Raw genomic sequence first — 16735 nt, 5'->3', positions numbered from 1 at the left:
AAATACATTTAAGTAATAAACCTTTCTTCTATATGGTTGTTTATTTATACACATTTAGCATATGCAGTTATCATTGTAGGATTATGCTTAACAAATCATTTAAATCTTCATACTCCCCATAACCTTTTGTTCCAAATTACCATTATAATGGGGTAAATATCACTAACAAATACATTAGAAATTAAACCCTGTTAATTTTCGTAACACTTGCTATGAAAATCCACCGAAGGTGGGCTGGCAGAGTGTTTAGCACTTTTGCCCCACAGCAAGAGGAGTGGGGTTCGATTGCAGCTTGTGGCACTGTGTGAAAACTCAGAACAACAACTTCTGCGTTGAGTTTGAAACTTCTCTCCCCACTGGTTAAAGGGGTTTTCCCCCAAGCTTTCCAGTTACTCCTTCCATAACGGTAATAGTTAGTGTAGGTTGCGTGGCCACCTTAATTCATGGCTTTAGAAGTCGCTTGATGACTTAGGCCTAAGGGGTGCCTTGGGTATTAGCCTATCTGATTATTAAGAATAAGCTTATGTGGTACCTTAGTGCATTTACAATTCCATAAATGCTGTCTTCCACATATGCAAGAGAAACATATCAGATGCTATGATTCAATTTTTGAAATTCAAAATTACTGGAAAAACTAATTTGCCTAGTGACTGGTACTAGATAAAGGAAATGGTTCAAGCCCTACTTGTCAATAGTAAATCACTGAAATCAAACCCTTACTAAAAAAATTGTTTTTAATACGTCGTCATAGCTATCAGCTTCCTTATATAAGTTTATCTGGAAAAACAGTGAAACGGTTATTGTTCAATTTAAACAATTTAATCACAGCCTTACAATATAAAAATATACTTCTGTAGACACGTTTTATAAGTGAACAGTACTTATTGAGAATGTAGGCTAAGACCAATTAAATCTGCAAATTTAATAATCGGAATAAATGAAAAATCGTAGCAGCATCTAAGTTCAATAGGTATATCCAAAAGATTATGATAAACTCCAGCTGCCGGAAAAGTTTCTAACTCCCTGTTCCATAGAATTTTTTTTTGTAAACTGAGATTCTACTCTTGTTTGCTAGTCTGACGTATTATCTGAATCAGGACATTTTTCTTTAACCCTCCTTTTTAAATTATAATTATCATGTAAATGCGCTGGAGAGAGTCTTATTTAATTTGGTCCATTCAAACTTTGACAACAGCGAGTCAAAAGGCGTATAGAGAACTATATTATTTCACAATGTTACGAAAGACATTAATTTTATTCTAACAAAAACCAAAATCTCTGGAGTTCAATAAAACAATACAAATAGGCTTTAAACAAGAGCCAATTTCATAGCACAAATTTTAATCAAATTCTTTATTATCAAGTCCTTTACCTTTCTTGTCGCCATAGCAATACATCAATCCAGCCATTTTTTCTCTAATTACCCTTTCCAAAAAATAAGTTGTCTAAGAACTACTTAAACTTGGTTTTAAGTTGGTATTTGGAACAAATGCCAACTAAATACCAACTAAAAACCTACTTAAAAACCACTTTACACCAACTTAAAACCAAGTAAGAGCTTTCTTAATAAAGACCACTTAAAACCAACTTAAAACTTACTTAAAAAGACCTCTTAATAAAGACCACTTAAAGTCAACTTATAACCTACTTAAAAATTATAAGTAATTATCTGACCACTAAAAACCAACTTAAAAAAATTAGTATTTTCCAGCCAACTTAAAAACAACTTATTACCTCTTTAAATAGTTTATTAAAATATGCTGGCAACTTGAACCTACTTAAAACCAACTTAAATGTGAAAACCTACTAAATACCAACTAAAAACCAACTTAAATGTGAAAACCAACTAAATACCAACTAAAAACCAACTTATTTTTTGGTAAGGGTAACCTCATTATTAAAAAAAAACTTAAGAGTATGTAAAATCTTCCTTAAAAAAATCATGTTTAAAACGTTTAAAACACTTGTTTATAACATTGTTTAAAACTTGCCAACTCTGTGAATAAAACATCCCTTCATATTGGTCTGTTGGGTATTCAAAGTTTAAAAATGCATTTGTTAGTCATTAAAATATGGAATGAAAAATGACCTAAATTTGCCTACCAATGTTGGCTTATTAAAATGCTTGGAAAATTTAGTCAATTAATTTCCAGATGAAACTGGTCAGTTTCAATGGTGCAATTGGGTTTGCTGCCCCTGGCTGTTTAGTCACCTGCCTGGATTGTGGATGCTACCGCAGGGCATTCAAATGAGACCACCGGTGATATGATATTCTAGGTGCACTGGTATATTAAATTCTGACCACATGGTCAGTTTCACATGGAATGACCTTCGGAACTTCTTTGAGAATAAGTAGTTCTTCAGTTAACTGCTCAATATTTTGAGCTATATATACAATTGAAGTTTTATTTTTCATAAAATCCAAACATTATGGATAACTTTTATTTATAGCCCTTCTATGTACATTTTCTTTGGGGGTAAAAAAGACTCATTTCATTTTCAAAATTAAACATTAGAGTGAATCATTTTTCAAATTTTCTTTCTCCAGTTTCGTTTGGATGAAGTCATTCAAATATAGAGTTCTTCTGTTACCGTTTTCTAGAAATTAAAGAACTCATTAGTTAAGAATTTTTCTAAATGCAGCAAAAGAAAGCTTGAATTGCACATACTCTTACTAATTGATGTAAAATGATGAAAATACAAAATCTAGCTACACAGGTAATTCAAGTCTCTTTTGACAATTATTTTAACAACAGAAAAAGGTCTTGCTGAGATTTTTAGGTAAAAACAGATCGGCAAATAAAGATTAACAAATTGATTGGATATTGAAAAAAATTTACTAATTTAATAAAAACAGTTCATCAGCACTGCAGTGAATCTGTATATTAGTTCGGAAAACAACAACAAACAGAGCCTGACACTGTAGCATAGACTAATTTATCACGTAGTCCTCCAATTTTGAAGAATTTTAGTGACCTAAAACCAATAATATTAATGAGTTTATATATTTTATCAGCTTTAATAAGATATTTGCTGACAGTTTGAAACTAAAAATTCCATTTAAGAATTTAAGACCTTTGCAAAGTAAAAGATAAAATTCACAAGTGATGAGGGTTTGTTTAAAACTTTCTAGTACATGCAAACAAGAAATTATAAGTGGTGTGTAAAGGAGTGAACAAGAGTAAAGCCTCCATACTCGTTAAAATTAATAACTGTTCCCCCCAAACTGGTCTCAATATTCTTAAGAAAAGTCATGTGCTAGTTAACGCAGCCTGTCATCATTATTTTATGTATAGCCTTGGACTAATTAACACAGACATTTCAGGGGACCACTGAATTTCTTTAGCAAGTGTGAAAACTTCTTAAAATTATATCTGGAAAAATGTGCGTAACAGCAGCTGCACAAGAATGGAGGTATCACAAGGTGTGGTATGTTAAAAGACAGTAGACATAAATCGTTTTTGTAACATAGCCACTCCTTGTGACCTTTGCACAAGTGCAGATAATGATTTACGCATTTTTTAGTCAGGAAGAAATGTATTTATGGGCACAAAAATGTTTCTATATTAATTAGTGCAAGGTAAAAAGATATCGCCATCCATACTGACGATAATTACAATTTCTGGTGTTTAGATATTTTAGACCTTGTAGTGGAGGACAATACACTGTTTCACACACTAATATATTGAATGACATATTATGGCGCAAAAATAAAACAATAGAACCAAAGCCCAAGATTCTCAGCATATTAATATTATTTTTTGTTAATTTCCCTACATGTAATTACATTTTATAATAGCACTTTCTACATGGAAAAATGTGTACAGAATTTCTGTATTTTATAAATCTAGGCATGGTTTTAGAAATCGATGTCTATTTTCTCAGAATTAGAGATAGTTACTACACCATTTTATGAGTTAGGGTTTACACTATTCCAGTTCTCCAGGATAGTGGTTGGTTCTGTTGTGCTGTTTTTCATGATAATGCTTTCCTATATTTTCAGGATTTCGTTTATTTGAAAGTTAACTGTTTTGACAAATTATGAAACTGATTAACTCTTTTATAATTTTTTTTTAAATCATGATAAACTGTTACATCAGTTTAAGGAAATTTTTTTCGGCAAGCCTCTTCTATCACAGGTGCGAGAATCTGTTATATCCTTCATTTGGGATTGGGGTTAATTGATTTTTTTACTAACATCTTAGGTTGCAATGCATAATCCTCATACGTAATTGGTTTTTATTAACTTGGTAAGGAAATAAATTATCCATCACTAAACTGAGCAATCGTTACTTTGAATCTGGAAATTTTAGTATACATTTCTCCCATTACCATTTATTGAAAAATAAAAATGTGAAATTAGACATTGCTTTAGGAGAATAATTAACTGAATTTAAACAAGCAAGCAAAAATTATAAAGCAACCAATCAGCACAACTCCTTGGAACTAAAACTGATGTTTCCAAAACCTCTGGGACTTTCATGCACATGAAAGGGAGGCACATGGATCGATTGGCCGTTACAAATAATCTCTAATTAAAACCCACTTATTGCCAAATATTAGATCCACATCGGGAGCACCTTTGGGATGTTGATACCGATGGCGACGATCTCGATTTAAATTCATCACCACTGGACGTTGTTGCGCAGCTATCATTTCTGTTGACGTTAAATTATTTGAAAATGGTTCCATGTTAATACAATTGCAAAAAAAGAGATAAAAATAAATTATGAACCTTGATAATCTTCCTCCTCTTGCCGTTCATTTATATTCAAAGTCAGCTTCTTCACTTGCTCTTTCTCTGCTAACTCAGCCTGCAAGTTATTTTAAATTAGGATATGAAGTATTTTACATAAAAAAAAATTCCTATTTTAGAACCTCAGAAATTAAATTCACTGATGTTATAAAAAGAAACAAAATTTTTTTATTTTCATGGATGGCTGTTAAAAACTAAGGGCTTCTTCCAGCCGTGGTGGCTGTCACCTGGAGAAAAATGAACTTTGTAGAAAAGCACACCTTGAAAATGAATTTAAGAAACTCATATTCTAATTTAAGTTACAATTGATTTTAAAATTTGAATTCTATTGCAAAAAAGGGCTACCCTTACCAAAAAATGAGTTGAATGAATTTCAGTTGGTATACACATTTTAGTTGACATTAAGTTGGTTTTAAGTAGGCTCAAGTGGTCAGAATATTTCATTAAACTAGTTAAAGGGGTAATAAGTTGTTATTAAGTTGATGGGAAAATACTTTTTTCTTTAAGTTGGTAATTAGTTGGTTTTTAGTGGGCAGAAAATGGCATATTATTTTTAAGTATGTTTTAAGTTGGTTTTAAGTTGGTATTTGTTTCAAATACCAACTTAAAGTATTTCCTAGACCACTTATTTTTTGGTAAGGGTACGTAAATATTGCTATAACTAGTTCTAATTACTAAAAATCATTTTCATTTGTATATTAGGTTAGTTACCCTTACCAAAAATTAAGTGGTCTAGGAACTTGGTTTTAAGTTTGTATTTGGGACAAATACCAACTAAAACCATACTGCCAACTTAATATCCACTTATTACCCCTTTAACTAGTTTATTGAAAAATGCTGACAACTTAAAACCAACTTAATACCAACTAAAATGTGTATACCAACTAAATACAAACTAAAAGCCAACTTATTTTTTGGTATGGGTAGTTTAGTTAAGAATCATTGCATGGCTACATAGAATTATCACAAAGGCATACTCATATGGAGAGTGAATCAACAATTGAAATCTGATCTTTCTAATAGCCAAAAATTAGATAGTTTTCAAAATTGAGTGAAACCAAAACTTTAAAATTTTAAAGATAAAAAGGATTCATCTTGAAACATTTTGTGACATTAAAAGTTTTATTATTTACTTCTATTAGAATCAAACTATGAAAAAATAGTTACCTTTTCCCGATCTCTTAGATTTTGAGCTAATTCGGATGTATTTGGAAGTTCCAAGTTTTTAAACTGTGGTTTGTTGCCTTTCCGAGTCATAAGTAAAAAGCTTATCGTCGATTTTCCATTACTGCTCAACAATCCACTGTTGTTAGAAGGAGGCAATACTGATGGAACATGAATTGGTGCTGGTATTTGTTGTGATAAACCAGGGAAATCATTTGGTGAAAGCATAGGAATTTTAGAATCTGAATTTTTAATGTTGAAGGTGGCAACATTTCCACTTTTTATATTCATAGGAATCACAATATCAACTTGTGGTTTAACTGGTTCTTGCGTGCGATTCTGAAATAGTAACAATTAATTTAGAATAGTACACTAAAAACTATAAACGGTAAAAAAAATTAATATTAATTATCATTATAAAATTACCATTCTAACAATAGCATGCTATAATGTAAACTTACAAGCTAACTATTTTTTTAAATGGAGGGGCCCTACACACCCTGGTTATGAAATTTGACTAGTTTACATGTTATAATTTAAAGAACCTTAAATTATGTGGAAAACATAAATTTAAAAGGTTTACCATTATACTTTCAGAGAGCATTTTATCAAATGCTGCCATGAAATCATCATCTTCTTGGCACTGAACAAGTTTTGGCTTTGAGTTAATGAGAGTAACTTTCTCATTTCCTTCCCCACTACTCAGATTGGTCCCACAACCATCTTCACCCAAATCTTCATCCAAATCAAACTTATTTCTTCTTTCTCTCGTCCATGGTCCATCTTGACCACTTTTTTCTTCATCACTAACAGACCCAGCATTCATATCTTCACCTGTTTTTTGGTCTTCTGTTTCATTTTCCTGTAGATTTAATTAAGATTTATAATTTAAATAGCAAAACTTTTAAAAGCATAAAACCAGGTACATTTTCTTTGTTTAGTTTTCATATGATTATCACCCCTAAAATTTAAAGTAATACATAAAAAGTATTTGTTTTCTACTAACAAACTTTTGGCATGTGGTTGTCAATATTTAAGCCAATGGAAATTGCTTTTAACTTAGGTATATAGTGGCTTTTTTTCAATTAAATTTGCGATTTCAGAATGAGTACAGACTAATCTGTATATAAAATATAAGTAAATGAAATACACTAATTTCTTTCACAAACAGAATAAACTTGCGAAAACAATCTTAAAGTGTGTACAAAAGAAATTTAACACACTTACATCAATTCCAGTAGGCTGACTTTGGCTGCCACTTAACATTTCCTCGTCTTGATCACTTCCAAATTCATAACAATCGTCTGAAGGAAACCGAAGAAAAACAATTTAATTTTAACTAGACATACTATAAATGTAGCTAACCTTTTCTAAATATTTTTGAAAAAATAAGCTTAAATTTTTTTCTTCAAAGATATAAAAACTAACGGGGAATTTTTTACAAGCATTGAATAAAGCATAAAAACACTTTAGTCATATTTGCCCATTTCATTTCACCAATCTAAAAATTCTTCACGAATGCTAAGCTTGTGGCTTATTTTAACTTCATTTAATAAACTGCACTTTATCAAAAATCAAATCCAGAGTTAAAGACCATGTTTGATTAGATCATTTTGTCAATTCTCAACTGTTTCCATTTTCACCTACTTCATCTTGACCTTAAAAAATGTTTGAATCACAAAACTACATTAAAAAGTAAGTGTATCTGATTAATCAGTGATTGGACTTGAGGCAGAAACTATTTTGGCACTAAAAACATAAGTGCTCAGAATGTTTCCATAGCCCTTTCGGGTGAAGTTAACTACAGCAACCTCATCTTGTTTTAAAATTATATCAGGCGGAGACGATAGAGTTTGTCACGTAGATAGCGTGGGTATTTTTTTTATTGGCGCAAATTATTATTTAATTTTTTATTTTAATTTAAATTTTTTTAATTTTTTTTTGTTTTTTCAGGTTTTTTGTTTTCATTTTCGTCGTGTGTTCGCCGACACCACGTGTTTTTCAGCCCTAATAATTTCCACGTGGTATTCCGGTTACATAAATTAGAAGTTTTTTAAATTTTGAGAATTATCTAGCTTTGCTGCCTTTTTTAGGCTGCAACCACTTATTAATTTTTTATTTTTCCTTATTTGAGCTTTTCCAGGATTTTTGTTATTATTTTCGTCGTGTGTTCGCCGACACTTGCAGTTTCGGTAACCGTGTTGTTCACTACGTATAATTCCCACGTAATATTGCGCTACGTTCAGGTTGTTATTTGCGTTGTTGATTCGCATAATCTCAACGTGACATTTCTAGCTGTGCTGTCTTTTTTTAGCCGCAACCACTTATTTTATTTAATTTTTTTCCTTTTTTTGGGCCTTTTCGCGATTTGTTCATTTTTCGGCATATTAAAGGCTTTTTTAAATATTTGAGTTCAGTTTAATCCAACAATTACTATAATTATTCCAGTCGCGTACCCCACTTTGCCCTTGGCCGTTCGATATGCGGGCAAATTTTTCACACGCCCAACAATACGGGTATGCCTAGGTACTGTCCTCTAGGGTGCGTTATAGAAGGCCCATCGCTTTTTTTTAGTATGGCGCCAATACTTATACTATAACGAAAAACTGATCTCTAGCAATTTTTAACAACAGCCTGGTGGCGGCGAACACACGACAAAAACAATAACCAAAACAAAATTTTAAAATACACAAAGAAGTTCAATTAATTAAATTAATAAATAAAATAACCATTTGCGGACAAAATAAAAAATACCCACGCTATCTTCGTGACAAGGTCTATCACACAACAAAATAATAACAACAAAAAAGTAAAAATAACATAAAATGTTAAAATTTTTAAATTAAAATAAAAAATAAATAATCATTTGTGGACAAAATGAAAAATACCCACGCTATCTACGTGACAAACTCTATCGTATCCGCCTAAAAAAATTATAAAACAAGATGAGGTTGCTGTAGTTAACTTTTGCCGCTCTTTCTATGTAAGCCAAAGTGGTTTCACTCACACTATTTTTGGACCAAATGATTATTTTCTTTTAGTGTTCCAACAAAGGTTGGTTAATGTAATCCCTTACCAAAAAATAAGTGGTCTAGGAAATACTTTAAGTTGGTATTTGAGACAAATACCAACTTAAAACCAACTAAATACCAACTTAAAACCTACTTAAAACCAACTTACAAATAATATGTCATTTTCTGACCACTAAAAACCAACTAAATACCAACTTAAAGAAAAAGGCATTTTCCCACCAACTTAAAACCAACTTATTACCAACTTAACTAGTTTACTGAAATATGCTGACCACTTAAAACCAACTTAATATCAACTTAAATGTGAATACCAACTAAATACCAACTAAAAACCAACTTATTTTTTGGTAAGGGATGTTACTGTATAAAACAATAAACCTTACATACCTTCTTCTTTTATTGGTCCAAGTGTGTCATCTGATTGATCTTTTGTTTCAGTACCCAAGACATCACTATTAGCAAGAGGTGGAAGAACTTCAACTATTCAGAGTATGAAACAAATCTCATAAAATAATCAACACCAACAAAATAACAATAATAATAAGCTCACTTAGTTTTGGTTTTATCTCTTCGTATAACTCTTTCAGTGCTTGATCTGCCTCTTCTAAAGTTTCACACAATTTCAATTTTGGTCTTAGAGCACTAATTGTGTCTTTCACCATAAGACTAACAGTAACAGGAAAGGGAACAGCAGCTTCTCCAAAAACAGCATTAGAACGTTTCTGTTGATAGTATTGTTGAAAGAAAACCAGGTAATAGTCCAACTTTTTTTTGCTTGAACCATTATTAAAATATTGCCCGCAAGTGTCAAGCAAAGTACAGACAAGCCTTAATCGAAACAAACTATCTGGAGGATCTAATTCAGAAAACAACCCTGTTAAAAAAAATATTAAAAAATTATTAAATATCTAAAAATAGGTAATATAGCTGAGAAGTAACAAAGCACTAATTTTCTTTGAATGTAAATGTAAAATTTACTTAAAAAAAACTTAAGCAAACAACTGCAACAGAGGAATGTAGAAATGTTGATTAATTAATGCATGGTTGACAATATACTACCACAGGGTTGCCACCAAATTTTCAGATTCAAATTCCCTGACTATTCCCTGTTTTCCCTGACCATTTTAACAGATTTTCCCTGACTTATTAAGGCCAAAATTTTTCTTTTATATTTTACTTTTATCAGAAGTTAATAAATTAAGATGAACTTATATTTCAGTAAAAAGGTTATTGCAATGTTGAAAAAATTAGCAAAACATTCAAGGAAATAAATGATAATCATAGAATTTGTCATAGATCTAGAGTTGAATTACCTTCAAAAAGTGCCAAGATAAAATTGAATTCCCTGACTTTTCCCTGAATTTTTACCAATTCTTAAAATTCCCTGACATTTCCCTGACTTTTTAGGCCCATTTTTAAATTCCCTGACTTTTCCCTGATTTCCATGTTTTCCCTGACTTGTGGCAACCCTGTACCAGCATCTTAATGAAAATGAAGTTCAGGGAACTTTATACTATAGACATTTCAATGAAATCCCGGTCACAGTCAAATATTGAGTTTGTGCTACCATCACTAGACACAGCTTGTCTATGGTTTTTGTTTATTTGCGATCGAAACCAACGTGCATTCGCATTCCATAAAAAGTCCGTACACTACTTGCTGCCAAACGCTAATAGCATCTGCTAATACTCCTATCTAGTTTTCAAAGGCAACCAAAAGAGGTTGTAGCAATAGTTATCAGTCGTGAATACCGTCAAAACCACCAGTTTTTCTCTTTAAAGGCAAAGCACATTCAAGGATGGCAAGACAATTAATTTTTTTTAACGTGTCTAATATGTTGAATTTGAATGACACAATTCAATTACATATGAGGAAAGAAAAACTGCTTACCTTCAGGATCAACTCCAAAAGTGATAAAAGAATATAAAATCCTAAAAATTACAGAGGACTCAACCATTCTGTAATTGTATAACTCTCCCAAGTATCGGACCATACTGACACGCCTTTGATTATATTTAGGTAAATCAATTTCCATTCCAAGTCTTATGTCTTCAAGTACACCATCTACCACTTGAGGTCCAACAGTTTCCTGTAAAGATAAAGAATATTTTATACATAAATATATCGACTAAGTTATCATTATAGAAACTAAGTAAACCAGAAATTTAGTTCCTACAAAACCTTCTTGAGATTACTTCAGTTAAGCTAAGAGGTTAAAAGTGAAAGTGGTTGAACAATTCACCAACAAATTATTTTTCTAATTTCAACATATTTAGCAGAGCTGTGTATAAATTAATATTAATATAATATATATTCAGCTAGGCTAATATCCAAGGCACCACCTTAGGCCTAAGTCATCAAGCGACTTTTGAAGCCTTTAATTCAGGTGGCCGGGTTACAATGCGTAGGAGGGTGGTGGCAAGCCCTGCATGCCAACCAGCCTTGGAAATAACGGTGGTCAAGTGGTCAAAGACCAGTTTATTAATTTCTCAGACCAGTTTATTTATTCAAAATTTGGGGGGTCACTGGTCACCGTGTCCAGTTTATTAATTCGAAATAATAACAAAAAAATAGAAGGTGACCAGTTTAATAATTCGAAATAATATAAAATAATAGGAGATGACCATTTTATTAATTCAAGGTTTCTTTTAATTTTGATTTCCCATTAAACCGGATTTTTATGTACCGCGACTCCGCGTACTACCGCCGCGGCCGCACGTCAAGGCTTTATGCAGAGTCCCTCAGTCGCATCCCACGAACGAGTTGAAACTGTCGAACACCCTCTGTCCTCAAACCCTCAATCCTCTAGTTCCCTTTCCCCCGAGTACGGTAGGCTACGCGGTAACGGACCGGGGACTCTGGAGCTACGGGGCCTAGAGCAGAGAGAGAGATAATACGGTAAATTACGAGGGTCTTCTAGACTATGGCAGTAGTCTTAGGTGAGATAGTACTATATTGTACTATTCTTGTGATACTAAAAAAATAAAGTTAACTATTTTGAATACGTGTAAAATTAATGTTACCAACATAATCTAACTTCTTAACATGTAGTATAGGTTTTTTAGATTTATAAAATGACATTAGAACATTTTATGAGACCAGTTTAATAATTCATAAGCTAGGGGGTCACTGGTCATAAGGACCAGTTTAAAAAAAAATCTTATTTCCAAGGCTGATGCCAACAGCTACCTACACTAACTATTACAGTTAACCTCAACAAGTTTTTATGGAAGGGGAAACCGAAGAGCTCGGGGGAAAACCTCTTAAACCAGTGATGAGAGAACTTGCAAACTCAACACAGAAGGAGTTGTTCCAAGTTTTCACCCAGTGCCACAAGCTGGGTTCGAACCCGGCTCCTCTTGCTGCAAGGCGAAAGTGCTAACCACTCCGCCACCCCACCATTAATGAAAATGGAGCTCTGCTCAAACATTTGAGATTTAAATGTGTAAGTATCATTTTAACCTCACTTTTTAGGAGGAAAATATTAACTAATTACCATTTATTAAGTTTGATTAAATTGAAATGAAACAGATGAATATTACAAATTAAAAACGGTTGAAGAGCACTATATAAAATTTTACCAAAAAGGTTTGATATAGTTAAAAAAAAATGTATTACATAAATAATTAAAAAGGCGAAGATGGAAAGTAACTTTTACCTGATAAGCAACAAGCCCAGCTAAAAGATTTGCAACACATCTAATGTTGTAAAACTTAACATTCCAAATAGACGTCAAACACTTGGTTGCATAGGAATTAACATCAGGATCATCCCAATCTAATTTTCGCATCTGTCTCAATATCTGTTTTCAAAATAAAACAAAACCAGTGTATAGTACAAAAATGTATTTTAATATGTTTAAGAATAAATTCCATTTATTTCAGTAAAATAATGAAATCTGCAACATTTAAGTGTGGTTTATTTTTTAAATAAACTGTTATTAGACCAGAGGGCATTTAATTGTCAAGAACACACCATATCAAAAAAACATTTCAGACAACTTCTGATGTTTTTAAGTTGATTTAAAAAGATTAAGGTAATAAATTGAGAATTGAAATTTCTACTGAATTATTATGAATTTTCACTTTGATTACACAAAAACAAGGTATTAAAAATTAGAAACTTACTTTCTCAGTATTATTTTTTGATAGATCTTTGTATAAGAGTTTACGTATATAATTATGTAGAGGCGGCCTCTCAATTCGTACCATCTGCAAATACAGTTCAAATTAAAATCAAGAGTTCAGTATTTTAAACTATATTCATCACATTTATGCCTATAGTTAGAATATTATTCTAATTGTTAAAAATCATGTCAATTTCAGACAACTGACTTCAAAAATTGTAAACCACATGCTATTTTTTGTAAGCTTTTTTTTTTAAGATTTGCTTATTTTATACTTACAGCTGGTGCTTCAGGAGGATTACAGTAGTAGAATGCATTCTCAACCATTGTAGCATATCGACTATCAATAGCCATAATGCCTTTTTTCCTCATCATTTGCTCAAGGTAAACTTTTGTGCGTGCGTGAGACTCTGGAGAACGAAAAAGAAACCTACCACAGGTTTCAAGGAGATTGCATGCCATATCTATATTATGATGACGGAAATCAGACAAAAGCATCTTTAGGCAAAATAATGCTTCATTTTTGGGGAATATTCCAAATTTAACAAGTTCTCCAATAAATCTGGCAGATTTAACTTTTGATTCAATGTTTATTTGGTCCTTCTTCTTAACCTATCAAAACCAATATTTAGAAAACGAAATTAGACAAAATTTGATTATGTAGTAAATTATTTGACCTACATGGAATTGAAAGTCTCTTTTCAGCATAGCAACCAAATCATTTGCTACATCAGGCATGCATGGTGCTAAAATAGCCACAAAACGTGCATAGAATGGAAGTAAATCCAATCTGCAATAATTCAAAAAATGTGTTACAAATTTCAAAATATTTTCTTTAAGAAAACCAAGAGAAAGTTGTCTTACCTTGTTCTAGGAACCAGAAACAACGCTCTGACTAGCTTCCGCCTGTTCGGTTTTGTATTTAAATTGGTACAGAATTCAACAGCTGATTGATCAATCATTTCTCGGTTAACACTATGAAGAAGGTTGTTTAGGAAACATTCTAAAAGAACTTTGTTACTGGAGCTTTGAGTTTTTGTGGATGGTGTTGTATCTTCAACATTTCCACTGGCAGTGCTAGGTACAGTCTCCTCATCTTGATCTTCTAAAGCCTATATTGAATTACAAACTTGATATTAGTCAATACTATACTAAATCCGTTAAAAAATTAGTACGTTAACTAAAAACCAAGAGTTATTTCAATTAAACAAGGGAGGTCATATTTGTGACAAGTACTAAGATTGCTATATGCATTTCGCCTCATTGTAGTTTAAAATGATAGTTAAAATTGTTATTTATGGATATCGGAAATTTAGTAATTTAGGCCAAAATCTTTTATTTCATAGGACACTGCGGGTGAAGTTAACTACAGCGGCCCCATTGAATTTTATATTCATTTTGGTTGCGCCTGATAGACCTTGTCACGTAGATGCCGAGGGTATTTTTTATTTTGGCCGCAAATGAAAATTTCTTTTTTCATTTAATTTAAAAATTTTCACATTTTTGGGCATTTTCACGTGTTTTATTATACTTATTTCCGTAGTATGTTCGCTGACAGTTTCTGTTTCCTAATAATTTTCTGGCAGTTTATAAAATCAATTAAAGTTTTTGTTCATTTTTGTTAGAAAGTAAACGATTACCAACAGACTTGCTTTGCAATATAAAACTGGTTAATTTAATTAGTACTATAAACAATATATTTACACATCCAACATTAAGAATTCGGCATAACGTCCTCAAGCCTATCTTATCATCACAATATACTAAGGAGGAACAACAAGGCTGCCAACAGGCTCAAGGAATATTTTAGACCCAAGTTACCACTAGAGGTCGCGCTAATATTATACGGGGGTCAAGGTCAGCTAATTACAACAATTTTCTAGGTGTTTTGTATTTTTGGGCCACAAACGCTTATTTCAGGTTTTAATTTAATTGAAAAGCTTGCACTTTTTTGGGCCTTTTCACGTTTTTGATAATTTAAAATTAAATACTTGATGCGTAAGGCTTGGTACTGTCCTCTAGGTCGCGTTATAGATGGCCCATCGCTTTTTTAGTATGGGAATGGGGAGGCACCGCACGCCCCCAGTGCTTGAGCGAAGTGAGTGCGCGGCGTTGTTAGGCGCCAATACGGGGAATTTTAAAGTATGCTTCAAACCTGTTCTCATTTTTGTTACTATTTACGTTGATACGATTTCATTAATTACGATGCCACTAGGTACAATTACAGAAGGCCCACTGTCAATGCTCAGAATGGGGCTGGTGCGCGCCTAAAAAGTGGTGGCGGCGGATACACGATGGAACTATTTTTAAGAAAAGCGTTACTTATCTCCTAAAATTACTACTTTTTTAAAATTGAGTTAATTAAAAAAATTCTCATTTGCGACCCAAAAAATCTACGCGTCAAGTGCTACATTCTCCGCCAAAAAAAAAACGGCTAATCCCCTAAATTTACTACTTTTTTAAAATTAAGTTAATGAAAAAAATTATCATTTGCAGTCCAAAAAAATCACTTCATAATTTACGCGTCAAGTGCTACATTATCTGCCAAAAAAACCCCAAATAATACAGGAGGCCGCTGTAGTTCAATTTTGCCGACACTGCTGAATAAATTTATAATGATCAATTTCAGAAAGCTATTGCTCAAAATTACTGAAATCCAAGAGTAACATAAGGAATACTTGTAAAATTTTCTCTGCAATTTCTTGTTCAGACTCAGCTACTACATCATCCTTTAGTAGACTTTCATCAATTTCAAGCTTATCATCATCTATCACAGCTTGAGGTTGATCTAATTCAGAGGATTCTGCTTCTAAATCTGCCAGATCCAATTTGTTTAGTTCTAAAAGACAAAGAAATCATTTAAAAGACCATAGTTTTTAAATATTATAATTTTGGTGATGTCAAAAAGAACTTCAAATATACCTTCTTCAATTGCTGTTTCTGATATTTCACAAGCTTTCGTCAAATTTTGTGTGTTTCCACTATCTTTAAATAAAATCTAAAACCAAATGGCAGTAACAAATATCAGAACTTACTGAATTTGTTTAATACCTAAAATATTGAGATTAATTTAAATGAACCTACAAACCCCTAGAAAGACAATATCATAAAGGGAACTTCCATAATTTGTGGGTAGCTCCACCAAATCCTAATTACCACTAAAAGTTAACAGGCTACAAGTGCGGCATATCTCACAGCATTTTTTTTTCACATTGCGATGGGAAAACAACTAACTAAATAATGAATCCCAGGAAAAGTATTTATGCAATCCAGTGCTGGGGCCGTTATTTTCAGCATGGCATCAAGAAAATAAACTTATGCAGTTCTGTGGTGAGTGATCCCACTTTTACAGGTTTTTAATGAATAGATAATATAAAGTAATGTTACTTTGAATTTGTAACCAGAGACCTATGTTGCAGGCCGCTTTAAGATTTTAAAATTAAGCTAAGCGGATATTGCTATTTTCTTTGGGCTACCCAGCTACAAATGAATGTTGGATTTCTTAATTAATTTTTAACTGAATTAATAAAAATTTTAATTCTTGTTCTAGAATTAAAAGTAAAATCAGTTAAGTTAAATTTTATATACCAAATTTTTAGATCCCCACCTATTTCAAAAAAATTTCTATTTATGCCACTAATTTCAACTACTTGTTCT

General features: G+C 32.2%; 1 protein-coding gene across 4 annotated transcripts in view; it reads right to left on the bottom strand.

Annotated features, from left to right (window-relative positions):
- Window positions 1-2412: 2412 nt before the first annotated feature.
- The window catches only part of Upf2 (UPF2 regulator of nonsense mediated mRNA decay), a 41265-nt gene continuing 26942 nt past the window's right edge, over window positions 2413-16735 (bottom strand). For 3 of the 4 annotated variants that reach the window (XM_090153928.1, XM_090153946.1, XM_090153938.1), the window contains exons 15-30: window positions 16001-16076; window positions 15757-15917; window positions 13943-14190; window positions 13760-13868; window positions 13358-13690; window positions 13080-13163; window positions 12611-12754; window positions 10843-11041; window positions 9503-9826; window positions 9340-9432; window positions 7148-7224; window positions 6504-6782; window positions 5924-6259; window positions 4736-4814; window positions 4581-4658; window positions 2413-2598 (exon numbers count right to left, since the gene is read on the bottom strand). In XM_090153928.1, the coding sequence (XP_090010054.1) occupies window positions 2513-2598; window positions 4581-4658; window positions 4736-4814; window positions 5924-6259; window positions 6504-6782; window positions 7148-7224; window positions 9340-9432; window positions 9503-9826; window positions 10843-11041; window positions 12611-12754; window positions 13080-13163; window positions 13358-13690; window positions 13760-13868; window positions 13943-14190; window positions 15757-15917; window positions 16001-16076 (2706 nt within the window). In that variant the 3' untranslated portion in view covers window positions 2413-2512. Of the gene's footprint in view, window positions 2599-4546; window positions 4659-4735; window positions 4815-5923; window positions 6260-6503; window positions 6783-7147; window positions 7225-9339; window positions 9433-9502; window positions 9827-10842; window positions 11042-12610; window positions 12755-13079; window positions 13164-13357; window positions 13691-13759; window positions 13869-13942; window positions 14191-15756; window positions 15918-16000; window positions 16077-16735 lie in introns of all 4 variants that reach the window. The other variant, XM_090153953.1, reaches the window with a different exon arrangement.

Source organism: Leiobunum rupestre, chromosome 1, assembly GCF_980474605.1.
Source record: "Leiobunum rupestre chromosome 1, qqLeiRupe1.1.hap1, whole genome shotgun sequence".
Taxonomy (NCBI): Eukaryota; Metazoa; Arthropoda; class Arachnida; order Opiliones; family Sclerosomatidae; genus Leiobunum; species Leiobunum rupestre.
The sequence above is the reverse complement of the archived record's forward strand: the minus strand, read 5'-3'. Positions and strand labels throughout refer to the sequence as shown.